Source organism: Notamacropus eugenii, chromosome 6 (assembly GCF_028372415.1).
Source record: "Notamacropus eugenii isolate mMacEug1 chromosome 6, mMacEug1.pri_v2, whole genome shotgun sequence".
NCBI classification, from domain to species: domain Eukaryota; kingdom Metazoa; phylum Chordata; class Mammalia; order Diprotodontia; family Macropodidae; genus Notamacropus; species Notamacropus eugenii.
Window position 1 is genome coordinate 194635841 of NC_092877.1, and position 26230 is coordinate 194662070.

Consider the following 26230-nt stretch of genomic DNA (forward strand, 5'->3'; position numbering starts at 1 on the left):
ACAAAAGAAAGGAGTAGGAAATACTGAAAAGCACTGTGGAAAGACAGGACCATTACCATGTTTTTGGGAGAATTATGAATCAATTCATCAGCTGTGGAAAACAATGTATAATTATGCCAATAAAATGACTCAAATATCCATGCTATTTTACACAGAAAGCGAATCTTGATTGCTTCTACCCCACAGTGATCTTTGTTAATAAATAAGCCAGTTCCCATATTCAGAATAGCACTTTCTCTGGTTGCACACACTTGGGAACAAAGAGCAAGCCAATAAAATAAAGAACAAAGTTAGATATATGTGTGTCATTGATTTTACTGAAGTATAAGAATAAAAAATAGGATGAATACAGAAAATCACTGAAAAATGATCAGATGAAGAAGAAAGTAAACAGAGCCAAGAAGACAATATGCTCAGTGAATACAACAACATAAATAGAAAAATATAATCACAAACTTTTCAATGTACATATTGAAAAATTTTACAGAATGAGTACAGTTTCAAGGAAGAAGTATGAGAACTCTACTACTTCATTTCTCCACAGAAGTAGGAGGTCCATGAGTGTGGTACATTTTTACATATTTTCACTTTTGCCAGGAAGTTAAGGAAAGATACAATTATAACTAACAAAGATGTCCACTATCACTTCTATTATTGGATAATAATGTGCTAGAAATATGAATGACAGCAATAGATAAGAAAAAGAAACTGAAAAAACAAGATAGGAAGAAAATACTTGCCTTTTGGTGATGACATAATGTATTACTAAGAATACCCTAGCGAGTTAAATAAAAGTAATTCAAATATAAATTTGAGCACAGAACAAGATGCAAAGTACACCCAAAAGAGCAACATTTCTGTACATTGCCAAATAAATACAAGAGAAAGGAAGCAAATTCCATTTAAAATTATTTGCAGTAAAAAATGTTTAAAGTGCTGTCTATCAAGATAAAGACAAGGAATACATGCTGGAACCAAATACTCTACAGATGTAAATAAATGGAGAAATACTAGCTGATTTTTAAAGTCAATGCATTATCATAAAATGGGGATACTACTTCTATGCAATACTGGTTAACTGGCATTTTATTAGAATGATTTACGTAGCTAAGTAGGAGAAGAACGTAATTCAGCTGGAGGAACAAAACAACAAGAATTTGAAAGGAAGCAGAGGGAATATGTTGAAAGGAAGGAAGGGGATTTGGCTAAACCGGCTCTTAAACAATATTATTTGCTTCTATTTAAGAAAAAGAGAAAATAATTATTGGAACAGGTTAGAATCACAATGTGTAGGAACACCTGAGCCTTTGAATCTAGTGTTTGATAAATTCAAAGACCTTTCTTGCGAATGTGAACAAAGATCGTTCCTGAAAAAGTTCTGGGACAAGATAAAGGCTGAAATCAGCTTTGGGGGAGACATTTCTTAACCAGGAGGGTATAGACATATGAGTGTCTATGGATAAAGAAGAAAGGGTCTGTGACATTGAAAGGGAAAAAACAAAACAAAGCAATATACCTTCTATTGAAATTTAGCATTTATTTCAAATATAAACTTAAAAACAAATTCTGAGAAGGAATCTACAGGATAAGAGGTCCGTGATACAGAAAACCATCATGCACCCCTAGTGTAGGGCTCATAGACAATAGAAGTGACATAGTTGAAAATTCAGCAAAGTAGAACGAGATGCAGCAATGAGGGGTAGGATAACCTGATGGGTACGATGTGAAAAACTAAAAAGCTAGAGAGGAGAATGCGTCCTGGAGAAGAGAGTGACCTTCAATGTCAGTCAGGATTCCAGACTGGATATAGTGGCCAGATCAGCAGGAAGCCCTGATAGAACTGCCTGCCAGGAAGAAAACAAAAGAAAACAACACAAAGGCTTTGGACTTGGAAGCTCTGTGGAATTAGGCTAAAAAGGTATTGAGTTAAGCAGAGAAACAATTCTCCCCTCCCCAAAGGTTGAGCTGGGGAGAGGATAACCAGAAAGATTTGGGGGGTAGGTGGGCATGTTTAACATTTGAAATAAATATCACTTTGTACAAACACATCTAAGAGATTAAATGGAGCATGGGTGTTGGGGGGGGAACCCAAAATGGATGGGGAAAACATTATTGGCAGGGGCTTGAGCCAAAGGCAAACATTCAACCTCTCCACACCCTGCCTCTTTGACAGGTTCAAGAGGACCATAGGGGGAGGGGCAAAATGCAATTTCCTTAACCTAGAGGTAGAGGTAGTAGGATCACAGAGTCATTGTGATAATTGGATTATATATTTGGTGGAAGCTAGAAGACACCTCAGAGGACATTTAGTTCAACACCCTCAGTTTATATATCAGCAAACTAAGTCCTAGAAAAGTTAAATTACTTAATTACCCCAAAACACACATTTAACAGGCTTCCATGCTCTATCCTTCCTCAGTTTATGCTTTGGGTGTGTATTGGACTCATCAAAAGATTTTGGTAGATTCTTATTTTTTCTCCATTTTTGAAAACAAATGTTGGTTGCTGCTTTAGATTAGAGGAGAGAGAACAAAATTGGACCTCAAAAATCCTTTCAACGTGAATGTTGAAAACTATCTTTGCATGTAACTGAAAAACAATACTAAGTGTTCGCAAAACAACCCATCACAAAACAGTCGGATCCTCCTTCCTACCAACACACTTTTCAATATGATTTATGGTTTGCTGATCCTTTGGTCTCAAAGCTCTGTACCTAAATTCTCTTTCATCTACTGATATTAAGATCCTCAGAAAGCATGCTCCATCTCTCAAACCCAGGCATTTTCCCTGGCTGTACCCAATGCCTGAAATGCTCTGATATTTCACCTCTGAAAAGATTCCTGGCTTCCTCCAAGTCCAAGCTAAAGAGATATTTTGTAGAAGAAGGCTTTGCTAAATTGATATTTTCTGTTGCCTTTCCTCTCTTGATTACTTCACCTGTTATCCTGTTGATATTTTAATTATACATAATTGTAAGCATCACAAGTCTTGTAATAGACACTGTGTTCTTTGAGAGTAGGATTATCTTGAAAAATTCTTCCCAGTCCAAGTATATTAACAAGTTCTGTGGGCAGTGGGGGCACTTCATAAATATCTGTTGACTTACTGATCAACCTATCCTTTCCTTAGTTGAGAAAACTCACTATGAGCAGATGCCGATGATAAAATCACAGATGCCAGAATTGAGATAATGTTTCATTTTCCATTTTCAGTATTTTGGCATATAACTGTAGAACATCAAAGGCTAAATCATTTTATTTTTGGAAAAACTTTTATCTTGTCCATTTCTTTTTATTATCTTTTGGTATTTGATGTATTTAAAGAAATTCTGTACATTGACATTTCCCTTTTTCTCAGTTTACTAACTTATTAACAGAATTAGATATCAGGTAAGATTTATTTATAAGAGAATCTTTCTATGTGTGTGTATATATATATATAAACATATATATACATATATATTATATTATACCCACGCATACATTTTTTAATTTGTACAACTTAAATGGATCCCATTCCACAATCTTTGAGCCCCAGTCCCAACTGCTAATATGAAGGGTTGCTGACATCATAAAGCATCTGTTCTGGGAGTGTGCAGAACAGTTAAGTGCGGTCAGTCCTGATCTGAGGATAGGGGAGAAGGAGGTGTAGTATTTTTGCTGACCCAAGGGTTTTGAATTTTAATTTTTGGAAGGTGATATTTAGTGGAACTCTTGTGCCAGATACCATTGGGGAATTTTTGGTAGGTGTGGCTTTTCTAATATATTATTCATTGCCCCAGAAATACCTTACATTCAGTAAATTCCAAACTGAAATCCTTATCTTTCCCCTCCCTCTCAGAAAAAAACAAACCTTTCCCACTATTAACTTTTCTCTCACTCTTTAGTCATCCCAACTAATAAACTAGTGGTCTTCCTCAAATATTAAGAACTTTTCCCTCTCCAACAACCTACCTATTGGTATTACATCGTAAAGTCTTTCTCCTTTCCTTCCTCCTTTGTCTTCTGAAGCCTGGATACTTGGGGCACTGGATTACTCTACCTGCTGGTGCTGTCTCCACTCACCTGTAAAGGTGATTCTGTGGAAGTAGATTTTCAAGTCTCCCTTTGAATTCACAAAATCCTAGTGATTCCCTGTTTGACTCCAAGATCATTTCTAAAATATTTTTGGCTTTGAAAGTTTTCCAAAAATCTCTCCTCATGCTTGACACATACATACACATATATACACCCACATACACAAACACACAAACACACATACACACAGACACACAGACACACACACAGACACACACACACACACACACACACACACACTTAAGTGTTTGCAGGATTCTAACAGGATCCTGTCCCCCTTAACCCTAAGCACTTTTTGTGTGTTTCTTCTGGGATCCAGGGGCATAGGGTCCATTGATGTTCCTCAAACTCTTTCAATCAGAGGTGCTCTCCCCCATTTTCTCCTCATTTCTGGTATACTCACCCTTCTCATCTTTGTTTTCAGGTTTCCCTGGCTTCCTCCAAGTGCAAAGTGAAATCATATTTTCTAGAAGAATCACTTCCAGAATTCTTATCATTACTAATGTTTTAATCTTTTAATTTCTTCAACATTTCCCCCGTATATATATATTTCTTTTACATAGTTGTGGGCAGATTGTCTTCCCTGATAGATTGTGAGATCCTTGAAAGTGGCCATCGTCTTGGACCACCATTCCTGGCCCCAGCACCTAACATGGTGCCTTGGACAGTGAAAGCATTTCATAAATGTTTACTGTCTCACTCATTGAATGACTCTTTCCATCTTTACCCAAAAGCCCTAAAAATCCATTTGCAAACATTGATGGTAAAATCACAGATGACAGAAATGGGAGCTGCTCTTTTTAGTTTTTAGTGCTTTGATCATATCAGTGTAGAACACTAATTTCATTTTCTTTCTCCTCACTTTGTTACGAAATTACCATGTCCATTTCTGCTGATTTTCTTTCACTATAACGTGTACATAAAGAAATTCTACATTGTTAAATTATTGTTTATTTCAGTCAATTTAGCTTTCAGGTCAAATGTTTTCACAAGAGAATGTTTTCTAATTAATACATGCCTCTTTTCAATGTAGTTGCAGTGGCAATTGATTCTTTTTCCTAATTCAGAAGTCAACAGACATATGTCCTTTTGGAAACATACAGGCTTCACTGCCTTTCTTTAGCATGTTGAATGAACTGTCATTGTTTATCCATAAATGAACCTTTCTTCACAGCAGCAATAGCTACTGGATAGGTTTCTGTGGAATGTTTTTCTGAGCAGAAGCCTATGTTCCTCAGAACCCATATTTTCAGGAACACTTGCATGATCCCCCCCAAAGTGAAAGTTACATTTTCAGTTTTATTTAAAAGGGACCATTTTTTTCAAACTAAGGAAGTGGTAACAATGGAAACTTAAAATAAAAATCTTATGTGTATGAAATAAACATACATCAAGAAATTTAAAAGAAAATTTTGAATCTGCGTTACTCAATGGGACCCATATTTCACAATAAGGTCTTGAGTCCCACTCCAAACACTTAATATGAGTTGTTAATGACATCAAAAAGTATCCGTTTTACTTTATCTTCATGGGAGCAGGACTGGATCCATTTATCAACAAGTGGCAGTCCTAATCAGATGACACCTCCAAGATCAACTTTAGAATGTTTTGGGACATTGAGAGACTCTCTTTCCCACCCACCACTACCCATGAACTTTTCCTGTTTTCCTCCATCCTGCTTCTCCAGTCCAACCACATGCCCTTGTCACCCATACGTTCTGTCACCCAGTGATACTGTGTCTTGTTTCTCAAACAAGGCACTCATCTTTGCCAGTCCATCACCCTGATTTCAAAATCGAGATAAAAGCATGTAGTACAGGATCCCATTACTGTCCTTTTTATTTCTAGTGCCATCCTGTTGATTTAGCTTCAAATTTGTCCCACACATAGATGGCTCATACACAACTGATGGCATGATGTGTCTGCTATTCATCTTTGAGCTCCTTCCCTGCAGGGACTACCTTTGACCTTCCTTCCTAGTCCCAGCAGCTTAGCACAAGGACTTGCAAAAATTACTAGGTACGTATTCAGCATTTGTTGATTGCCTAACAAACTTGCCAGATTTCTTCTGTACCTCCTGACCTTCATGAATCTACTCACTCCCTCAGTTAGAATCTTGGCTGATTGGCCTATAGTTTCCTAAGTGAGAATAATTCCGTCATCACAGGGGTCCAGGTTATATTCCTCTCCACTTCGCCTTCTAATACTTTTTAAGCAATTCTTTTCTTCAGTTAGCTTTCTCCTGCCTTCTTTTCCATTTGGCTAATCCTAATGTCTATAGTGTGGCTTTCTTCAGTGTGCTCCTGCCCCCACCCATTTTGTCAACTGTATTTTTAAAGGAATTGTTCATTTTTTTCTTCTACTTCTCTTATTTCCCCTTTGTAATCCATCTTACTCTGCTCCAAGAAGGATTTTGGGCTAGAGACCAGTTCATATTTCTCTGTGAGGTTTCAGATGTAGGTTTATTGACACTGTTTTACTTTTCTGAGTTTGTGTTCTGATCTTCCCTGTCACCATAGTCATTCTCAGAGGTCAATGTTCATTTTTGTTCTTATTCACTTTTTCTTTGCCTATTTTCTGGCTTTTAAAGTTAAGTTCCCCTGCTAAAGCACAGCACACACTTTCTCAAGCTCCCTCTGCAGGGGGCCAGGGGTCTGGTCACTGTCATTGTGTGCTGGAGCCTCAGGGGCTGGCAGCTGGGCTTGTAAGGGTCTGACAGCTTACCTGGTGTTGAACCTGGAGTCCTAGTGGTGGGGTTTGGTGAGTGTTGAGACCTGCTGGGTTTTTTTTCCATTTCACTGGGGCACTGAAGAACCTGGAGGTCTGGCCACAGGAGGACCCCTGCTCACCCCAGGCTGTGCTGAACTCTGGACGACTGCTGCTGGAGGATGTCTGACTGCCAGGTGCTCCACCAGAGCACAAGCTCAAAAGAACAATATGAATGGTGAGTTTCTAGCTCCTATGTGAATACTTTAAATTGATTACAATTAACTTTCTAAAGAAGCTCAAGATTAATACAGCAGAAAGCCAGCATTAAACAGAGTATAGACACATTACAAAAAAAATTAAAACAATTATAACAAACCCACAATATTTCAGAGTAAAATAACACTATGAATGTATCTGGAAAAGCTTAAAAAAAGGGAAAATATAATAAGTACTCAGAATTCAGTGGTTATTGTTACAATGCAATTTCAAGTAAGAACAATCACATTCCATTGTTTTAAAACTCACTTCGAAAAACACCTCTACTTCTATGTTGATCAGTTTTCAGGTCATTTCTACTGTCAATAACTCCATAGATGGTACAGGCTTTTTTTTCCTCCCAAACTACCCTGAGTGTACAGTTAAAGTGTATTATGTCAGTCACTGAAGAATCTGAGTCCAATGGTCTTAAGATGGAAGTCTTATGAGACTACCAGTTTCATGCTCCTTAACCACTATCCAATTCAAGAACAGGATGCTGAATGAAGCATATGATTTACGAAAGGATTCCTTATAACCTGCCAATGAATTTGCAACATTCATGTACTCCAGGCTATGAGGACTGTAAGAAGCTGTTAGAAAGAATCAGGTGTGAGAAAAAGTTTAAAAAGAAGTAAAAAGGTTAGGGAGCATGGATGGGATAAGTATGATATTACACTGATATCAGGAACTATCATAGTGAGAAAGTCCTTTGGTCACAGAATTCGCCTATCTTGTCATCAAATTATACTGATAAATGCCTAAAGCACAAACAGCTGCATTGAGTTATTCAGATTTCCAGTAGGAAAGATATGTGTTAAGAAGCTGGAATGTTCCGTCTTCTGCAAGTGACAGAGAAAGGACCCTAACTTTGACTCCCTGTATGAGGTTGGCAGGGAGTGAGAAAACTTCAATAGGATTCAGTCCTCTTGCATGTCAATGAGGGTGTCATTCTCAATGGACATATTCTGACTTCTCTTCCAGCAGTAGCACATTCTTTCTATTTTTCTCTTTCTAAAGGTCACAACTCACCTCACTCTATGACACAGTCCTACCTGATAACAGAAGCAACTCTGTCCTCTGGGTACCAAGCATATGTGCTATTGGAAAATAGATTTTTCTGGGTTCTCTCTATGTTGTGAGGTTTCCTAGATTTCTAAAAATCTTCGTGTTACCCATATTTGCAAATTGATGTAGTGTCTGTAATATACAGAACATTTAGTGATGGAAGTTTTACTTAGGATATACTATGAGCAAATGAAAATTAATGATACTCTTATATGGTCTCACTTGATGCAAAATATCTCTTTTACCCTGTAGGGGCTAGGATGGGTAAGAAAGGACAAATATGAAGAAAATTTTTGTATAAGAAATAACATTGTTGTGCATTTGTCATTATTTTACAAAATGACTTAATATATTTACAGGACTTTCTGTTCCAGCAAGGAATGTGATGACTTAGAAAAACAATTGGCCAAGGCCATCATGGACATCATGAATTATACTGGTGAGTTTAGAAAAATTAATTGCTGTTGTATACATTTTATGATGTACTCAATGTTTAGAGCAAAGTTGAAGATCCAACCATATCTTTACATCACAACATTCTTGCCAACATGACATCAATATTCAAAAGGTTTTCAGGATATATTTGAGGAGTTCCTCAGGTGTAGAAATAAAATGAAATTACAAATAGACTTGAATGTGTAAATACATTTTATGTTTAATTATGTAAACACATTCTAGGAAAACAATCCACACACAGAAATTTCCAAAGGCTGCCCTCATTTATACCACCAAAACCATCTCAATTTCATACCAATGCCCCAACTTCCAGCACGGGAACTCTCTTTCTAACTACAGTTTGCATAAGCCATACTGTCCAGAGAAACTGAATACTCATAGTTATAAGTGGATTAATTAGCCAAAGGTAAATAGGCCTGAGTAACTGTTATCATTCATTCCACTGTAAAAGTCAACTCATAAGTTACTTGAGAACACAGGTTATGTACATAATCACTTTACATTTGTTAGCATTTCTGATCAAAATGGTGCTTTATCCATTTGGTTATGACTTTAAAACTGATGTCACAGGAAGTTTGAGCTTTCTACCCCTCTGTATACAAGGAATTGCCTACAGTTGACTTTCTCCCTATGCTACTTGCAGAATAAATGAATGAGTGTTGGAGTGGGGATGATCGTTAAAGAGACATAATATTCTGAAAAGACATGAATTTTTATGCAATCAATCATGCATCAGGTAATTCTGACATTTCTTAATGCTCTAAAAACTTAGTGATTCTCATTTCAACTCTCTACTGTAGATTTTATCGGATGGGGGGAAGATTCCATTGAAGAAACTGAACATTTTAACATCTCAAGAGACAGGTGCAACATTTATCTCATAGATGCATAAAAATTACCTTTGTACTGAGTGGAAAGTATAAAAGATAATTTGAGCAGTTTATGTGCAGAAGAAGTATTCCTTTCCCCCCAAATGAAAAATCTGACAGTATATATCTCAATGGATGATCTAGAAAGGTTTACAATATGAGGTAACATTAAAATAATATTAGCCTTCAAAATGGAATGAACCATGGTATAAGGATTTCAGAGAGGTAGAATATCCCAACAATTAAATTACTCAGTCTTCTGTTAAAATGGATGTATCTTTATAGACTGATCAATTCATTATAAGTCTCTGTGAAACCTCACTGTTTTGTCCAGTGTTGCATCCACAGTCCTGGATATAAAGCTAATAAGAATCTGACTGGACTTTAATTATGCTCTTGAAACAAGAGAAAAAAGAGCAGGAAGATTTCATCTCTACCAATAATGTGGTAAAAGTCATACAAAATGACTGTATATTTTCTTAGAAAAAGGTTTTGTATAAAATTTAAATATACTGACAAATCACATGGAATAAAATATCAAAGATTTAACTATTGTCAAAAGAAATATATGTATCTAATTATATTTCTTACATGTCCCTGGTCAAGAAACAAACCTGATTTCTTTCAAAGAAAAGACACCACTATTGAAGTTTACTACTGCGATTGCAAGATTCAATTGAAAGAAAGAAATTAGCATTAATATTGATTCTTGAAAGAGTTCCTCTGTTTTCAGTATGTGAGAGAAGGTCATCCAGTAACCCATTCAGATTTATGTCCACCCTCGTTCTCTCATCTTGTCCTTGTGTCACACAGAGTGATGACTGCAAGTCCTTTCCAATGACTCCATGCTTAGTAGGCACTAAACAATTCGTATGCACAAAAGAATAATGCTCCCATCTCTCATCCCACAAAGTGTGTTTAAAACCTATGCCAGTTCCAGGATATTTCTCATCATATGGACTGTGGATTTAGAGATGAAATCAAAGATGCCACTGAGCTCTCCACACACTAAGGTGTTGAGAGGAATGCTAAAATAAATACTAACCTAGGCACCTGCTATACAAGGGGCCCTTTTGGCAGGCAGAAAAAGCAAAGATACATTTGAGGAACTCACCTTTCGGAGACAAAATGATTTTGGGTATGGTGATGGAAAGAGTGTTTGCCCAGACTTCCCATGTCCATGAAGGGGCAGGTTGGGTTCTATTTCCTCATTCGGTGTTGCTTCATCTTTGTAACTTTGCTACATTCACTTTATTTATTTATAATTTTTGTTGTGTGGTTGTTCTCTCTGTGCACATTGCTGTACTTACAGCGTATATTGTTTTATTGGCTTTATCTACTTCCCACTGTGTCAGTTAATACAGCTATTTCTAGGACTCTTTGTATTCATTACACGTATCATGTCTTGCCATGCAGTCATACAAAGTTTCATCACATAACCCAATGTAGCTAGCCATTCCCCAGTTGGGGGGCTTCTGCTTAGCTTCCAATACCTGGCTGTCATAAAAAGTCCTATAAATAGAAGTGCTATCAGCCTTTTCTTCTTATCAGTGACTTCTTTGGGGAGGGGCATAAACCCAGTAATCAGTCTCAGATTCAAAAGATATGGACATTTTAGTGAATTAATTTTCATCATTCAAAGATGTTTTCCAAAACTGTCATACAATTTCAGAGCTCTACCAAGAACATATTCGTTTGTCTGTCCTTCCACAATCCCTCCAGCAGTGATCATTGCTGTGTTGTGGGGGGATGGGTCATTTTTGTCATTTTTGAAGGGTTGAGGTAAATAAAAGCTTAGGATTGTTTTGATTTGCATTTCTTTTATGATTCGTGCTTTGAAGCATTCTTTCATTTCATTACAAATACGTTGCTTCTCTTCTGTTGAGAACTTTGTGTCCATATCCTCATAGAAAGGATATATAAAAAATATATAAAGGAACGTATTATCAGTTACATGAAAGAATGTTTCACATCACTAATAATAAGAAATGCAAATCAAAACAATCCTAAGGTTTTGTGTGTATGCATATACATACATGTAGACACACATATAAGCATACATAAAATTTATAAAAAATTGTTGTTGATGCAACTTGGATAGCAGACCTTTATCAGATAAATTTGCTACAATGATATTTTTCCACATTTGCCTATTTATCATCCTGGTTGCATTAATTTTGTCTGTGGTACACAGTTATCGACATGTTGTCTTCCCCATTAGACTGTCAAGTCCTTGATTGGAGGGGACCGTCTTTTGTCTTGCTTAGTATCCCTAGAAGAGAGCAGAGTACCTGTCAGTGGTTAACAAATGTTTATTGATTGACATGACTGAGTAATAACACGGGCCCAGGTTTTGACACACTAGGATTGAGTTATTCTGGTCTTTTTACACTTTTTCACACTATATATATTATTTTCTATCTTGGGGACTTAGTTGTGAATATCTTTTGTTCTTAGAATGTAATCCATCTACTTTGTTGCCCAACTACCTGAAAGGCTCAGATCAAATGCTTCTTCCTTTCTGGAGCATTATCTGATTGCCACAATTGCTATAGAGTTTTCATCCTTTAATTACTCTTTTTTGTATTCTCTTACTTCTGACTCCAAGAAGAATGTGTAGTCCCCAGACTCTCTTAAAACCATCTTGGTAAATGGGCTAATTCAGTTTGAAGGACAGTGACAGGCCTCAATCTCTCACTGAGTTAGAGAGATGTCTACCTCAAGCATGTGAGGACTTCCCAGAGACAATGGGAGAAAGAGAACAATTTGTTCCAATGACAATGAAGGTGGGGCTGATAGAAGTGCTATTGAGCACTTTGAGCTCAATTAGACATCCAAGACACCTAGGTCTTCCACTGCATTCTAGGACATTTCCAATTATGCTGACTTTAATCTTGTACTGGAGTTCACTGATGATATGTATAGTCAACTGTGGCTAGATGGTAAACTCCTTGAAGGTAGCGGTCCTTTACTTTCATCTTCATATCCCAGATGCACACCTTCAGTGTTTATTTGAATGCTTAGAATTACAACATGAAATGATGACTAAGTTACACGTTTCATTTCACAGTTGATTTTCTTGTCAGGTCTAGACAAGATCTCTGTCTGGCTCTTTTAGGCTCTAGGGAGGCCACTAATTCACTCCTCCATTCCTGAGGTGACTTTGGTCAGTTTGGAGTGAGTAGTATGCTATAGGTCTGGCTGTTAATTGCTCTGTCACCTTCATTTCCTGAGATAGTTCTCTTCTCTGCTGCTCTGCTCTTTGTTAATTTGCTGCCTTGAACTCTCTTGCTTTCAGCAGTAGGTTGCTGTTGCCTATGGCCACTATTGCCTTTGCCTCTCCCTCTCACTGCATATGCACTGTTCTTAATCATTGGAAGCAAACCTCAGTGGAAGGAGCAGAAGGCCACCAAAGGCCTGTGGGCTGTAATTAGTGACGTAGGGGTAGTAGAAGAGCAGAAGAAGAGAAGGTGCAATAGAAGGAAGAAGAGCACTACCCATTCTCTTTTTTTTACAAGTGCTTTCAAAGGATCCCTCTACTTTTATGTTGATCAGCTTTCAGATCATTTCTACACTCAGTCTTTGCATTGAAATTACAGTTTCAAGTCAACATATTTCCAAAGTACTCCAAGTATTCCACATGAATTTCTAAAATAACTATCACTCACTGAAGTGTTGGAACTCACTGGGTCTTGAGATGGAAGGTTTAGGAAAAGATTGCATTAAAATCATGCTTCTGAACTACTATTCAAATCAAGAATCTGTTGACCCCAGAGGATACAACTTCTTTCTGAATGGTTGTATTATTAAACCCCATGAAATCTCTGCTAGAGGAAAGAGTTGAGATTCTAATAATTTGACAACAAATGTAAAGAACACCACCAGAGGCAGGCTAGACATATAAGACATACTTTGAAGGTGAAAATTCCTCCTGGAGATATGGATTGACTCTCCTAGAATGAAGATGATTCTTCTTCCAAAATCCTTACTGATATATAAAAAAGATTTTTTGGAAAAGTCTTTTGCTCAAATTGCCTGCCATTTTGAAACAAGGATTTACATTTTTGATGGCAATACAATTAGTATCTTTTGCTGTTTCTGTTTTACTAAAAATGCCTCTGATTGAATAATGTGGTTAAAGAAGACATTTTCAACCCATTGGGTACCTTTTGTTATATCCTGTTGAGATCAGAGGTATATGCCCTCTGGTTCTAAAAAGTGTATAAATACTGGGAGGTGAGGTTTTATAGTCTGGAGGTTAGATTTTTCAAGAAGGGTGAGTGCCAGATGAGGTCCCTGGCAAGTGGCTTTAAGGAGCCCCATTCCCCCAGCCTTGAAAACCCAGATGTCAATGCTTCCCTCTCTGGCAGCTATGGTAAGACATTTGGACTATCTGTTCAGTTCAGGCAGAGGAATTCACTTGTGCTGACTTTTAATTTGTCTGTATCTTCTTTGAAGTTCAGAGTACTGACTCCTCTGAACTAAGTGAATGATATAAGGGATTGGTTAAAGGAATGATTTGCGTGCTTTATTAAAGTGATTGTTAACCCCCCAAAAATTGCATTTTCATTTATGAATTCAGATGTAAGAACTTGTGATCGTAGACTCCCATGTGTATGTTGGGGTGCTTACCAATGCACCATTTCTTGTTTTTATTTTTGTAATCAAGTGAGACACTGATGGACCAGACATCCCCTAAATTTGAAGACACATCATCCACTGACAGTGGGGGTAAGTTATTTCACTTCCTCTTTTGTTTTTGTTTTTTTTATTTCATTATATTGAAGATCATTAGAGAATTGGTGAACCTTTTAGTGAAATGAAATCTTCACCAACAGCAACCAAATTCAGTGAAGTTTTTTCAAAATGACAGGTTTTGAAGAATTACTATCACAAATGAATAAGGTTTTATCCTAGTTAGTCTCTACCTCTAGAATAATCAACAACAGCAATCCATGTAACATAATATTCAATTTCTATCTCACGCTCATAACACTAGAGTCTTTGTCTCCAGTTAACCAAAGAAATTTGCTACTCAGTTCTTTCCTATATGCCACTCATCTTTCACCAAACCCCTATTGGATCAAATTACCAACAGCTAGCTTCCATTGCCCTATCTCCTTTCCCTCTTCATACTGACTTGGTGCTGAGGATTGCACAGTCAAACTCTTCTTAAGCTACACCATGAACTGAGTTTACACTTGTGCATTATTCAGATAATTTGTTCTTTATCTAATTGAATAAGCCAAATGTTAGGTGCTTCATGGCTTGTGGCCTTGCTCATCTTTGTTTATGGAACGAGCCCTGGAAGAGCAGATGTTTATATACATTTCCAAATTGATTTTAGTTGAAGAAAATAATACCAGCGGTCCAAACAGCTGCAGTAGAAATTTTCACGTTGAAGTTCGTTCTTACTTTGGGAATACTGCAGCAATTGCCTTATAACTCACTTGCATTCATGGGGAATCAAAGCATCCTAAAATTATGGGTCTGCATCAGTGTAAGGAACTCCCCATTGCAACCTTTTCCACTGAATCATCAACTCATCAGGAATTTGGTGCCTTAGAAAATTGTGTCATTTCTTGTTGATTAATCACTGAAATGATTTTGTATTTACAGATGAAGGGGGGCTGTGGTTCACAGCCCCTGTTACATGTATAGAAGAGGAGTGTCAGAAGGCTAATGTGAAAGATATTGTTGAGGAAGGAACCAACAAGGAAGGGTGAGCTGGCATTCTTGCTCAAAACTTTATGAGAATTATCTCTGTAGTGAGATCCTACACACAGTTTGAAGACATGCATTTTGTAGAGAGGATATCTCTTGGAAAGAATCTAAGCAACTTCCAAAACATGGTTCTAAACAACTCCTATTTAAATTTAAAGGGCACTGCTAAATAAATAGCATTTACTATGTTATACACAGCATTTTCTTATTGGAAAGGTTTTCAACACTGTATATTTTTCCATTGCCTGATAAGAAGACCTTTGTTACTTTCAGTCACTCCAAGGTTATGTTTTCTGGGTAAAAATGTTTCTATTTCCCTTCAAATTCAGTGAGAATGTGTGTCACTGCCACCAGTGAATAAGTCAACTGTGACTTAAGAAAAAATATTTTTGAGATGTTGAAGAATAACTATGCCACTGAAATAGTACCCAATTCACAAATAGATTGACCAGAGAGGATGAATCTCTGCATGCAGGGCTTCAATATAAAGCAGTAGTAAACAAGACTTTTACAAAGAATTCCTCATTAAATTCATTCATATATATGTTCATTCATATATTCAAGTCTAAAATGATTCACAAATTGCCATACTTTTTACATAGAAGAGAATTCTCCAAAAGGTTGCAAAAACAGAAAATAGGTTTGCAATCCCCTTGCAGTTTCAGGATGTTTTGTCATTGAGCCAAGCAAAAATTATGGGGTTTCAGATTTTTGTGTATAATCATGTTTATTGTGTATTTATTGTGTAATTATTGTGTATAATCATGTTTCTCTAATTGTTTTTCCTTCTTCATTTAATTCACTTTTCTTATTCCATTATTTGCTCTCAGAATGATGGCACTCTTCATTGGAGCCCATCCTAAGGAGATAGGAAAAGGGATTTCAAGTTATAAATATTGACTTGATCACTTAATGCCTCATGTGATTTCTCTAGCATCCAGTATGAAATAGGGCAGTGAGAACAGACAACCGAGTAGATTCTTTTCAGCTCTATATACCACAATCCAGACTTTCATCATGCTTTGGATATTATAATTATATTACATGAAAAAAATCAGAATATTTCTTTCTATCTCTTGCTCTTTCTTTCTCTCTCTCTTTCTCTGTCTGTATCTCTCTTTCTCTATCTCCTCCTCTCTTTCTCTCACTCTCTTTCATTCTTACTCTCTCAAGTCTCTCCCAAAGCAACCAACTCACTCCAATGAAAATCAACATAAATTTCTGCACCAATGAACTCCCAATTCCTTCACAATAGTATAGAAATCTTGCAGAGTAGATCTAATGAAGTAGATTTTCTCTAAGATTCGCTAAAATGTATCAAGCAGAAGAATGGTAGGTTGAAGTGCATAGAAAAAGAAATCCAAGAAAAGAATCAGCAGTGCAACAAAGTGCATCCTTGTTTTTCAAGTCAAGGAAGAAGGGAGTGAATGATGATTTTGGAGAGGTGGCTTCTAGGTAATTGATCAATGTTCCATCAAGTCCTCACCACTTCTTTGATCACTGCATTCATCAGGAAGCTCAGGACACCTGATTTAAAATCACAGTAGGATGAGATGTATCAAAGGCGGTAGGGATCAAAATTGCTTAGGCATGTGTGATTGATTTCCTACCCTCTGGTAGGGTAGAAATTAGAAGTGACCTATGAAAATAGGTTGTAGGTACTGATGAAGCAGAATCTTAAGAATAGAAGCATTTGGTAGGCATAGAAAAGGGACAAAATGATTGACCTCTAACAGTGTGTTAGGAAAAAAAATGGGGCAGGAAGAATAAAAGAGGGGATCTACTCTATGATTCCATGGATTTAAGAAAATCCCAGATGACAAAAAACACCCTATATCAAAGTAGTTCAGTTGCCTTCTATGTGAAATAGTGTCAGATAACTAGAGCACAGAAGATTAATGATCTCCTCAGTGTTCAACTATGAGGTCTATGAGTTAAGAGACAGGAAACCAGGAAACACAGGTGGCTCCTTTTTCCCTCAGTGACTTTGAGGGGACATTGTTTCACTTGTTTGGTCTTCAGTTTTCTCATCATTATGATGAGAGTTATCAGACTCAGTGGCTTCTCTCTGACAAGTCTGAAAAAACTCAAGTTCTTTCCACTCTCTGACCTTGATAAACCTGAAATCAAAACAATCATTTCCATTGTTCCCATTTTTCTTTGGGATTGCTAGGACTTCTTGGCCTTTCTCCACAATGTCACCTTCTTCGATTTCTTAAAATTCCCAGTTTGATGTCCACACTCTCAAAATTCTTTTAGTTTTTAAAAAGGAAATGATGACACCTATGGTAGTTTAGTCATAAGAGATATGTTCTGAAAGTGAAAATTATTCTTAGAGATTTATGATGTGGATCTTCCACAATCAACTAGATTCCTCTTCCAAAGACTTTCCATATGTAAAGAATGATTATGGGAATAGTCTTTCATATTTGCATATTTGTTCTTTGAAAACCAGGATTTCACTTTAAATGGTTTTATTTGCTATTCTAGGCAGGTCTCTTTAAGCTATGAAGCAGAAACTTTGGAAGATAGTTTGTGTAAAGACAATGGTGAGTTTCTTCATCTTATTTGTGTTTTTGCTGGTTTCATATTAGAGGCATGGTGAGATTCCATCCTATCTTTTTAGGATGGGAGAGAAGTTTGTTTTTTAGCTTCTTTTTAGACTTTTATTTTTACAGAGTTACATATAAAAACAACTTTTAAACATTCATTTTGAGAACTTTGAGAATCAATTTCTCTCCTTTCCCTACTAGTTAAGAAGGTAAATAATTTGATATATGTTATACATGTACAATCATGGAAAGCATATCCATAATAGCCATGTTGTTAAAGCAAACATAGAGGACAAATAAAACTCCAGAAAAATGAAGTAAAAAAAAGTCTACTTCAATCTGTATTCAGACACCATCAGTTCAGTCTCTGGGGACTGATAGTGGTTTTCACCAAAAGCCCTCCAGAATTCTTTTGTGTGATTGTATTGGTGAGAATAGCTATGTCATTCACAGATGATCATCTTACAGTATGGTTGTTAATTTGTACACAATGCATTTCACTTTGCCTCAGCCTACACAAGTCTTTCTAGGTTTTTCTGAGAGCACCTTGCTCATTATTTCTTAGAGCATAATGGTATTCCATTATAATTATCACATACCACATGTTCACTCATTTCTCAGTGGATTGGTATCCCCTCACCTCTCATTCTTTACCCCCAGAAAAGAGCTTATATAAATATTTTTGTACATGTAAGTGCTTTTCCTTTTTTTTCTCTATCTCTTTTGGGATACAGATCTGCTCGTGGTATTGTTAAATGAAAGAGTATGCACAGTTTCATAGACCTTTGGGCATAGTTCCAAATTGTTCCACAGAATGCTTGAGTCAGTACACAACTCCACCAACTATGCATTGAAGTCTCATTTTTCCCACATGCTCTCCAACATTTGTCATTTGCCTTTTCTGTCTTGTTAAATAATCTAATAGGTTATGAAACCGTATCTTAGAATCATTTTAATTTGCATTCTCCATTCAGTAGTAAGTTGGAGTACTTTTTCACATGGCTATATATAGCTTTGATTACTTCACCTGAAAATCAATCATATCGTATGATCTTATATCAACAGGAGGATGGCTCTTCTTTTTATAAAAGTAATTCAGTTCTCTATATGCTTGAGAAATTAGGCATTTATCAGAGAAATTTGCTTCAAAAATGGTTTTGCAGTTACTGTTGCTAATTGTATTTCCCTCAATAATATTCTCCACCTCCATTTATTGTCTTCTCTCTCTCCTTTCATCTTATTTATATTCAAAAGTGTTTTGGTACTGACTACCCCTTCCCCAATTTGCCCTCCCTTCTATCAAGTCCCATCCCTCCTACTTTCCTGAGGGGTAAGATAGATTTCTATACCCAATTGAGTGTGTGTGTGTGTGTGTGTGTGTGCATGTGTGTGTGTGTGTGTATGATAATCACTCTTTGAACCAATTCCCATGTGAGTAAAACTCACTCACTTTACTTTACTTCCTGACTTCCCATCCACTCTAAGTTTTCTTTGCCTGTCCTAGGTGATATAATTTACTACCACTCTCTCTCTCTCATTCTTCTAGTGCACTCCTCTCTCTCTCTCTCTCTCTCCCTAATTTTATTTTTTGGACATCATCCATTTATTTTCACTTCAAACTGTGCCCTCAAGTCTATCTATACTCTTTCTAGCCACCCCAATAATGAGAAAAGTCTTATGAATTATAAGTATCATCTTCTCATGCAGGAAAGTAAGCAATTTACAGTTATAACGTCCCTTATGATTACCTGTTTACCTTTTTATGATACTCTTGACTCTTGTATTTCAAAGCTAAATTTTCTATTGAGCTCTCTTCTTTCTACTCAAAATGCTTGAAAGTCCACTGTCTCATTGAATATCCATTTTTTGCCCTTCAAGTAATATATTCAATTTTCTTGAGGAGGGGATTCTTGGTGGCAATTCCATCACTTTTATCCTCTACAAGGTCATATCCCAAGCCCTCCAATCATTTAAAACAAAAGCTGAAAGATCTTAGTTATCCTGACTCTGTCTCCAAAGTTCTTGAATTGTTTCTATCTGACAGCTTGCAATATTTTCTCCTTAACCTAGGAGCTCTAGAATTTGGGTATAATACTCCTGGGAGTTTGCATTTGGAATCTCATGAGGAGAGCAGATAATTCTTTCAATATCTATCTTATCATTTGGTAAATATCCAAAACCATTTGGTTCTAGAATATCAGGTAAATTCTCTGAATAATTTTTTGAAGGATTACATCCAGGCTCTTTGTTTTAATGTTTATTTATTTCATTATAGTTTTCAACATTCATTTCCACAAGATTTGCAGTTGCAAATTTTCTCCCAATCTCTCTCCTTGCCCCACCCAATAATTCCTTGCATTCTGATTACCCTTTCCCTCTATCTGCCCTTCCTTCTATCACAATCCTCCCTTCCCTTATCCCAATGTTCTCTCTTTTCTTGTAGGGCAAGATAGATTTCCATACCTGATTAGCTCTATTGCTTATTGCCAAGTTGCATACAAAAACTATTCTCAATATTCTTTGCTAAGACTCTGAGTTGCAAATTTTCCCCCTTCCTCCCTCCCCCACTGAGAAGTCAAGCAATTCAATACCATCTATATATGTGTAGTTTTACAAAACACTGCCATAATAGTCATATTGTGTAAGACTAGTTATATTTGTCTCCAAACTCTCCTGCCCCCCATTTATTGTATTCTTTTCACCTTGTCCTTTGCCAGAAGTATTTACTTCTAAATACTTCATCCACCCACTTGCTTTCCCTTCTATCATGCCCCCACCCCACTTGTCCCCTTCTCTCCCACTTTCCTTTAGTATGAGATAGATTTTCATGCCAAATTGAGTGAAGATGGTATTCCCTCCTTAAGCCAAATGAGAAGAGAATGAGCTTCACATTTTCCCTGTCCCCTCTTCCCGTTGCTCCTGGATTGTAAAGGCTTTTTCTTGCTTCTTTTAGGAGAGATAATTTTCCTCATTCTATTTACTCTTTTTTCCTCCCAATATACTCCTCTCTCACCCCCTAAATTTCTTTTTGTAGATATTATCCCTTCTTATTCAACTCACCTTGTGCTCTCTGTCTCCCTCTCTGATCATGTTTCCTCTTGAAGTATTATGCTCAGTTTTGCTGGGTGGATGGTTCTTAGTTTTAATACTAGTTCCTGTAACTTCTGGAATATCATATCCCAAGATCTTCAATCTCTTAATGAAGAAGCTGCTAAATCTTGTGTTTTCTTGGTTATATTTCCACAATACTTGAATTGTTTCTATGTAGCTGCTTGCAATATTTTCTTCTTCACTTGGGAACTCTGAAATTTGGCTACAAAATTCCTAGGAGTTTGTCTTTTTGAATGTCTTTCAACAAAAGATTGACTTTTTCTGTGACCTGAGACCATTGCATATTTATTGTAGAGATTTTAGATGTAGAAGGCTTGATGTTCTCTGACTGTATGCATTATTTTCCTCATCTGAAAGGATGGAAGAAAATATCTTTTCACCAAGAAAGTCACCTTCTATAGTCTTATTTATCCCCCTTTTCAGGCATTTTCACATCAAGTTACTTAACTTTTTAGTCCTTTATCAAGAGGAGTATATAGTCTGAGGAGGTATAAGTTCTTAGTTCCTTCAAAGTGGCACTGTCAAGGGAGAGAAGTTTACTCCCCTCCTGGCTTACTCATTGCTCTAGGAGCAACCAAAACCTTTTCTGCCCAGAATCTGAGAGTAGAATACCCTGTCCACAACCACCTCTAGCTCCACAACACCAGTGCTCCTCCTCACCCCAGGGCAATAAAGGTCCTCCTCATCCCAGTTCTGAGGAGCACCTCCTCACCCCAAGGCAGAGCTCCAGACTGTGATTCAGAACAGTAGTTCAGTTCCCCCAAGGACTTTAGGTCCTGGGCTCCCAGGGACAAGCTCAGGACACAGATTAAGTCCAGGGGTTCATTTCCTCCTGGCGCTTTAGGCTGAGAGCCCCAAAAATGAAAACTGCCTCTGCAGTGGCTGATGCCAGCATTCCAGACCATGCTCCCTTATCTGGGGTGAAAGAGCTTTCTTACTGATCTTTGAAGTTGTCTGTGGCATTTGAGGGTTGAGCAATCTGGGAACTGCTGTGGGTCATGGCTCCCTGAAGCCTCTTCTGAGTCCTGTCCCTGCTGTCTCATTGGCAAGTTTGGGCTGAGCTTCATGCCCCACCTGGGGCAATACACCTTCCAGGCTGTCTTGGAATGGAATTCTCTTTCACCCTGTCATTTTGTGGCTTCTGCTGCTCTAGAGTTTGTTCATAGTCATTTTTTAAAGGTATTTTATGGTCTACGTGGGGAGCTTCTACATGTGTGCCTTCCTATGCCATCATCTTGATCCCATTCCACATTCTCTTTTTTCATCATCACTTTCAGATTTCCAAAAATAACTTAAAATCACTCTCCTGTATCCATTTTCCAAATAAAGTTTGTTTTCTAAAGACATACTTCACATTGTCCTCTCTTTTTTTCATTCTTTTAGTATTGCTTTTTGCTTTCTTGATTTCTCATAGTGATTAGCTTCTATTTGCTCCATTCTAATTGTTATAGAATTAACTTCTTCACTGAACTTTTGGACCTCCTTTTGCATTTATCTAATGCTGTTTTTTAAGGCATTCTTCTCATTGGCTTTTTGTACCACTTTTAGCCTTTATAGTAGTTTGTTTTTGAAGTTGTTTTTTTTTCAGTACTTTTTGTATCTCCTTTCCCAAGCACTTGACTTGTTTTTTTATGATTTTTTAACTTAATTCTCATTTCTCTCCTGAGGTTTTCTTCTACCCCTCTTACTTGATTTTCAAAATCCTTTTTCAGCTCTTCCAAGACATGAGATCAATTAATATTTTCTTGGAGGCTTTGGACGCAGGAGCTTTGACTTTCTTGTTGCCTGATGTGTGTTTTGATCTTCCTTGTTATCATGGCAACTTTTAATAATTAGAGGTTTATTTTTGTCATAGTTTACACATTTGCCCAACCTATTAGTTGACTTCTAACTCTTTGTTAAAGCAAGGCTCTGCTTCTAGGGTGGAGGTCACACTGTCTGCAGCTTCAGGGATTTTGTCCAACTATTTTCGTGGATACTTCTAGGGCTCTGTCAATTTTCTCTCCTTCCAGTGTGGTACGATCTAAGGAGTGGTGTTCAGTTCTCCCTGGGCTGTGCTGTGGTCTGTGAACAACCACAAACTATTTTGCTCTGGAATTGTGAGAAGTGTCCTTCCTCCTATTGTGGCTGTAAACTTTGCCATGCTAGTGTTCCTCCTTGCCCTGCCACTTCCACCAAGGACTGTAATTTGGACCTGAGTGGGGGAAAGCAACAGAGTCCTGCCTCAGTGCTAGCAAGGAGACTCCTTCACTCTCCTTCTGACCAATTGTTCAAGTTCATTAGTGTCTGTGGGCTGAGAGCTTTGGAAGTAGGCACTGTTGCTGCTGATTCAGTTACTTCCAAGGCCTGCTCCTGGTTTGCTGGGGCACCCAGACCTTGCACTGAACTGGGCTCTCACCCAGATACAACAGAACTTCCAATTGCCTTCAGGTAGAAATTTGTTACACTTTCTCATTTTCTGGGTTCTACTATTCTAGAATCTGTTTAGAGTCACTGTTTTTAGGTATTTGGAGGGACTTGGGGGAGAGCTCAGGCATATTTTTGTCTTCTCTTCACTATCTTGGTTCCAACATCAATCCTACTTTACTGAATCAGATTTTTACCCACTATAGCCCAACCTAAAGAATGTTTTTAAACTGATATATTTTGAGGAACTCCCTATGTAAGTAAATACTCACAGTTTCTAACTCAGGAATAAGAACAAGTTACAGTCCCTGCATTGAAACTTGCAAAGACCATTCCAGATCCATACCAGGGGAGCCATTCTCTGTAGCTGATAGCAGAAGTACTACTATCTTATCATTTCTATTCCTTTCAAAGCTTAATTCCCCCAGGAAATAATTAGTTACACTGGGGCTTCCTCCTCCAGCCTTCCTTTTTCTCTTGGCACCAAGGGCATTCTGGTACTCTGAGAACTGATGTTTGACTACAGGATGGATGAAGTAGATTTTTGTATCAATACTCAGAGAAACTGTTTTTCACATCCCTGTACAAGTCAGTGTAAGCTGCTTGAGAGCACTGATTATATCTTCATTTTTCTTCCTAAGCACTCCTTGCAGAGTAGTTGTTTTATATGTATAATGCATTGATTTTACTTCAATGGGGTCAGAGGAGAGGGTAGAATACAACCTGAGTGAGAAACCAAAGATATAGAAAATTTTAGCTTTACTCCTCTTTTGCTTTGAGATTTAACAGCAATTCACTTAGTGCTCATCAGAATTGATCATTCTTTTGGAGAGGCAAAGTGGTATGAAAACCTCAGATGGTAATAATAGCTAATATTTAATGTAGAGCTTTAAATTTTGCTGAGAGTTTTCCAAAAGTCATCTTCCCCAGATTCACCACATACCCCTAGTATGATTGGAACTGTTCTTACCCAAGTTTGATGGATGTGGAAAAGCCTGAGAGAAGTGAAGTAACACACACAACTAGTAGCTAAGTGTCCTTGGCTAGATTTAAACTTTGATATCCCTGATTCCAACATTCATGAGGTCATCTAACTGCATTTGAAGCCTGGACCTCAGATAAAATAAATATCTTTTCATAGCATGGTTTTACAGGAATGCCATTTTTCTTATGTATTTCTTGTTAGATACATGAAGTACAGCTTCTATCTCCATTCTTTGATAGACAACCTGTGTAGAAGATGTTTTATGCAACTGACTATATTCTGAGTGCTATTACATCACCTCCTCTCTTGCTTGGTATTGTCAATTGGAGGACCACTCAGTTTTATCTAAAAGATGAATGAGCTGGGAAACTGGGTCTGAGCTTAGAGGGCAAGGACCTAAAAGAGTCAATACTGGTGGTTAAAGAATAATCTACATACAAATGGAGCACCTTCTTGGTTACTATTTTTGCTGTCACTTTTGCTTTGCATCGTTACAATCACAGTATTGGATTAGGATTATGCTGCTTGAATTTCTGGTATCTGATTAATGCTTTAGTTATATTGCCTTACGGACTGACCAGAGATGGGCAGTATTGGTAGGATTATTGTAGGCCATATAGTTCAGCTCCCCTCTCCACTTACTGTGTAGAACAGAATAAGTAGTTCCAGAGAAGGATACTCAGCTAGCTAGTCACCCACCCTAGACTTCAGCTCTCCTGGTTCCCACTAGAGGAATATGGCTTCTCCATCTCAGTGTTTGCTCACGATGGAAGCTAGCTCCAGGTGGCTAGTGTGTCTTGCAAATACCATTAGGACTTCTTTGGTATTCCACTTATGAAATTGTTCTTACTCCTAGAGTCAATAAAAGAAGAGGAAGGAGATGATGCCATACAAGAAAAAAAGGGTACAAGAAGGAGGAGAATGTTTTCATTCTTCAAGTAAGTTCTTTATATATTCATAATAAAATTCTTACTGAGTTAAACCATTTTCTCCCTATGTGGTTTTAAGAGTTTCAGCACTTGTACAATACAGCCTTACCAATCTTTTTGTCCTCTTTGTCTTAGAGCCCTCTTAGTCATGGAATGACTTTTCTATTCATGTTTTTTCTCAGATTGTTTTTGTCCCCCTCCCTCTTTCAGGCTTTCTCATGCCCTCCCTTTACTATCTTATTTTTCTTAGGTTCACTCAGGCTCTTGGCTCTAATACCTCTCCATATCTTGATTATATTTTACATTGAAATGAGAATGTACACTAAAATAAATCCTATTAATTCACTTTGTATTTCAGATATTTCCAGCAGAGATCCAAAAAACAGAAAAAAGAACAAAAAGAGAAGTCCCAAATACCCACTGCAAAAAGGTATTTTCATATTCATTTATGGTACATTAATATGATTTTCAGTATTTGCTTTGGTATTCATTGGCTTTGCAGTCACCGAGCTATCAAATTGGTTTGTTTGACTAGAAAATAAGGCATGTCAAGTTACAGAATTCAAGCATGCATCTTCTTCAGGTCTGTGAGGAGATATGGTTTCCAGTTATGCTTGGTATTCTTGGAGTTGTTGCCAAGCTTTAGAGAAAAACAGGAGTAATAGAAAGCTAGAAGTTTTATTTGTTGAAAGACACAGTACACACATATATCAAGACATACAGAGATGCACATACAGATACCACATAATACTGGAAAAGTTATCCCTTCTCCCTTCATAACATGCACTTAAAAACAAGTATTCTCATTGCAACTTCAAATCAAGATATATTTTTTGTGCTTCTTTGGAAATGTAAAATTTTTGAATTTTTGTGTAATGTTCATTTTTTAGTACTATTCTGCACTCTATGAGGAAATCTTTTGTTCATTTTCCTCCTTATTTTCTTTTCTCACCTAGGAATGAATCCAGAGAAAATGTTGCAGCAGACAACACATCAAGAAGTTGTTTAGGTATAGTGTGTTTTGCAAAGTGGTGGAAAAAGTAAAATAAATAAAATAGAAGGAAAATAAATATTTATTATCACAAATTTA

The 26230-nt window shown here is 37.2% G+C and overlaps 1 protein-coding gene across 1 annotated transcript; it reads left to right on the forward strand.

Moving 5' to 3' along the window:
- Positions 1-3598: 3598 nt before the first annotated feature.
- Positions 3599-26230, forward strand: LOC140512535 (uncharacterized). The gene is made up of 10 exons (XM_072621685.1): positions 3599-3742; positions 6889-7020; positions 8468-8547; positions 9365-9428; positions 14103-14164; positions 15053-15155; positions 17648-17706; positions 25068-25149; positions 25499-25570; positions 26097-26230. Exons 2-10 carry the CDS (start codon positions 6965-6967, stop codon positions 26182-26184), a joined length of 666 nt encoding a protein of 221 aa, XP_072477786.1. The 5' UTR covers positions 3599-3742; positions 6889-6964; the 3' UTR covers positions 26185-26230.

Bases quoted from the DNA above. Each gene is read 5' to 3' on its own strand.
- LOC140512535 (XM_072621685.1), top strand. From the start codon at position 6,965: ATGTCTGACTGCCAGGTGCTCCACCAGAGCACAAGCTCAAAAGAACAA. The intron at 9,429-14,102 runs GTGCAACATTTA...TTTGTAATCAAG, and splicing joins TTTAACATCTCAAGAGACAG to TGAGACACTGATGGACCAGA. The intron at 25,150-25,498 runs GTAAGTTCTTTA...TTTGTATTTCAG, and splicing joins AGAATGTTTTCATTCTTCAA to ATATTTCCAGCAGAGATCCA.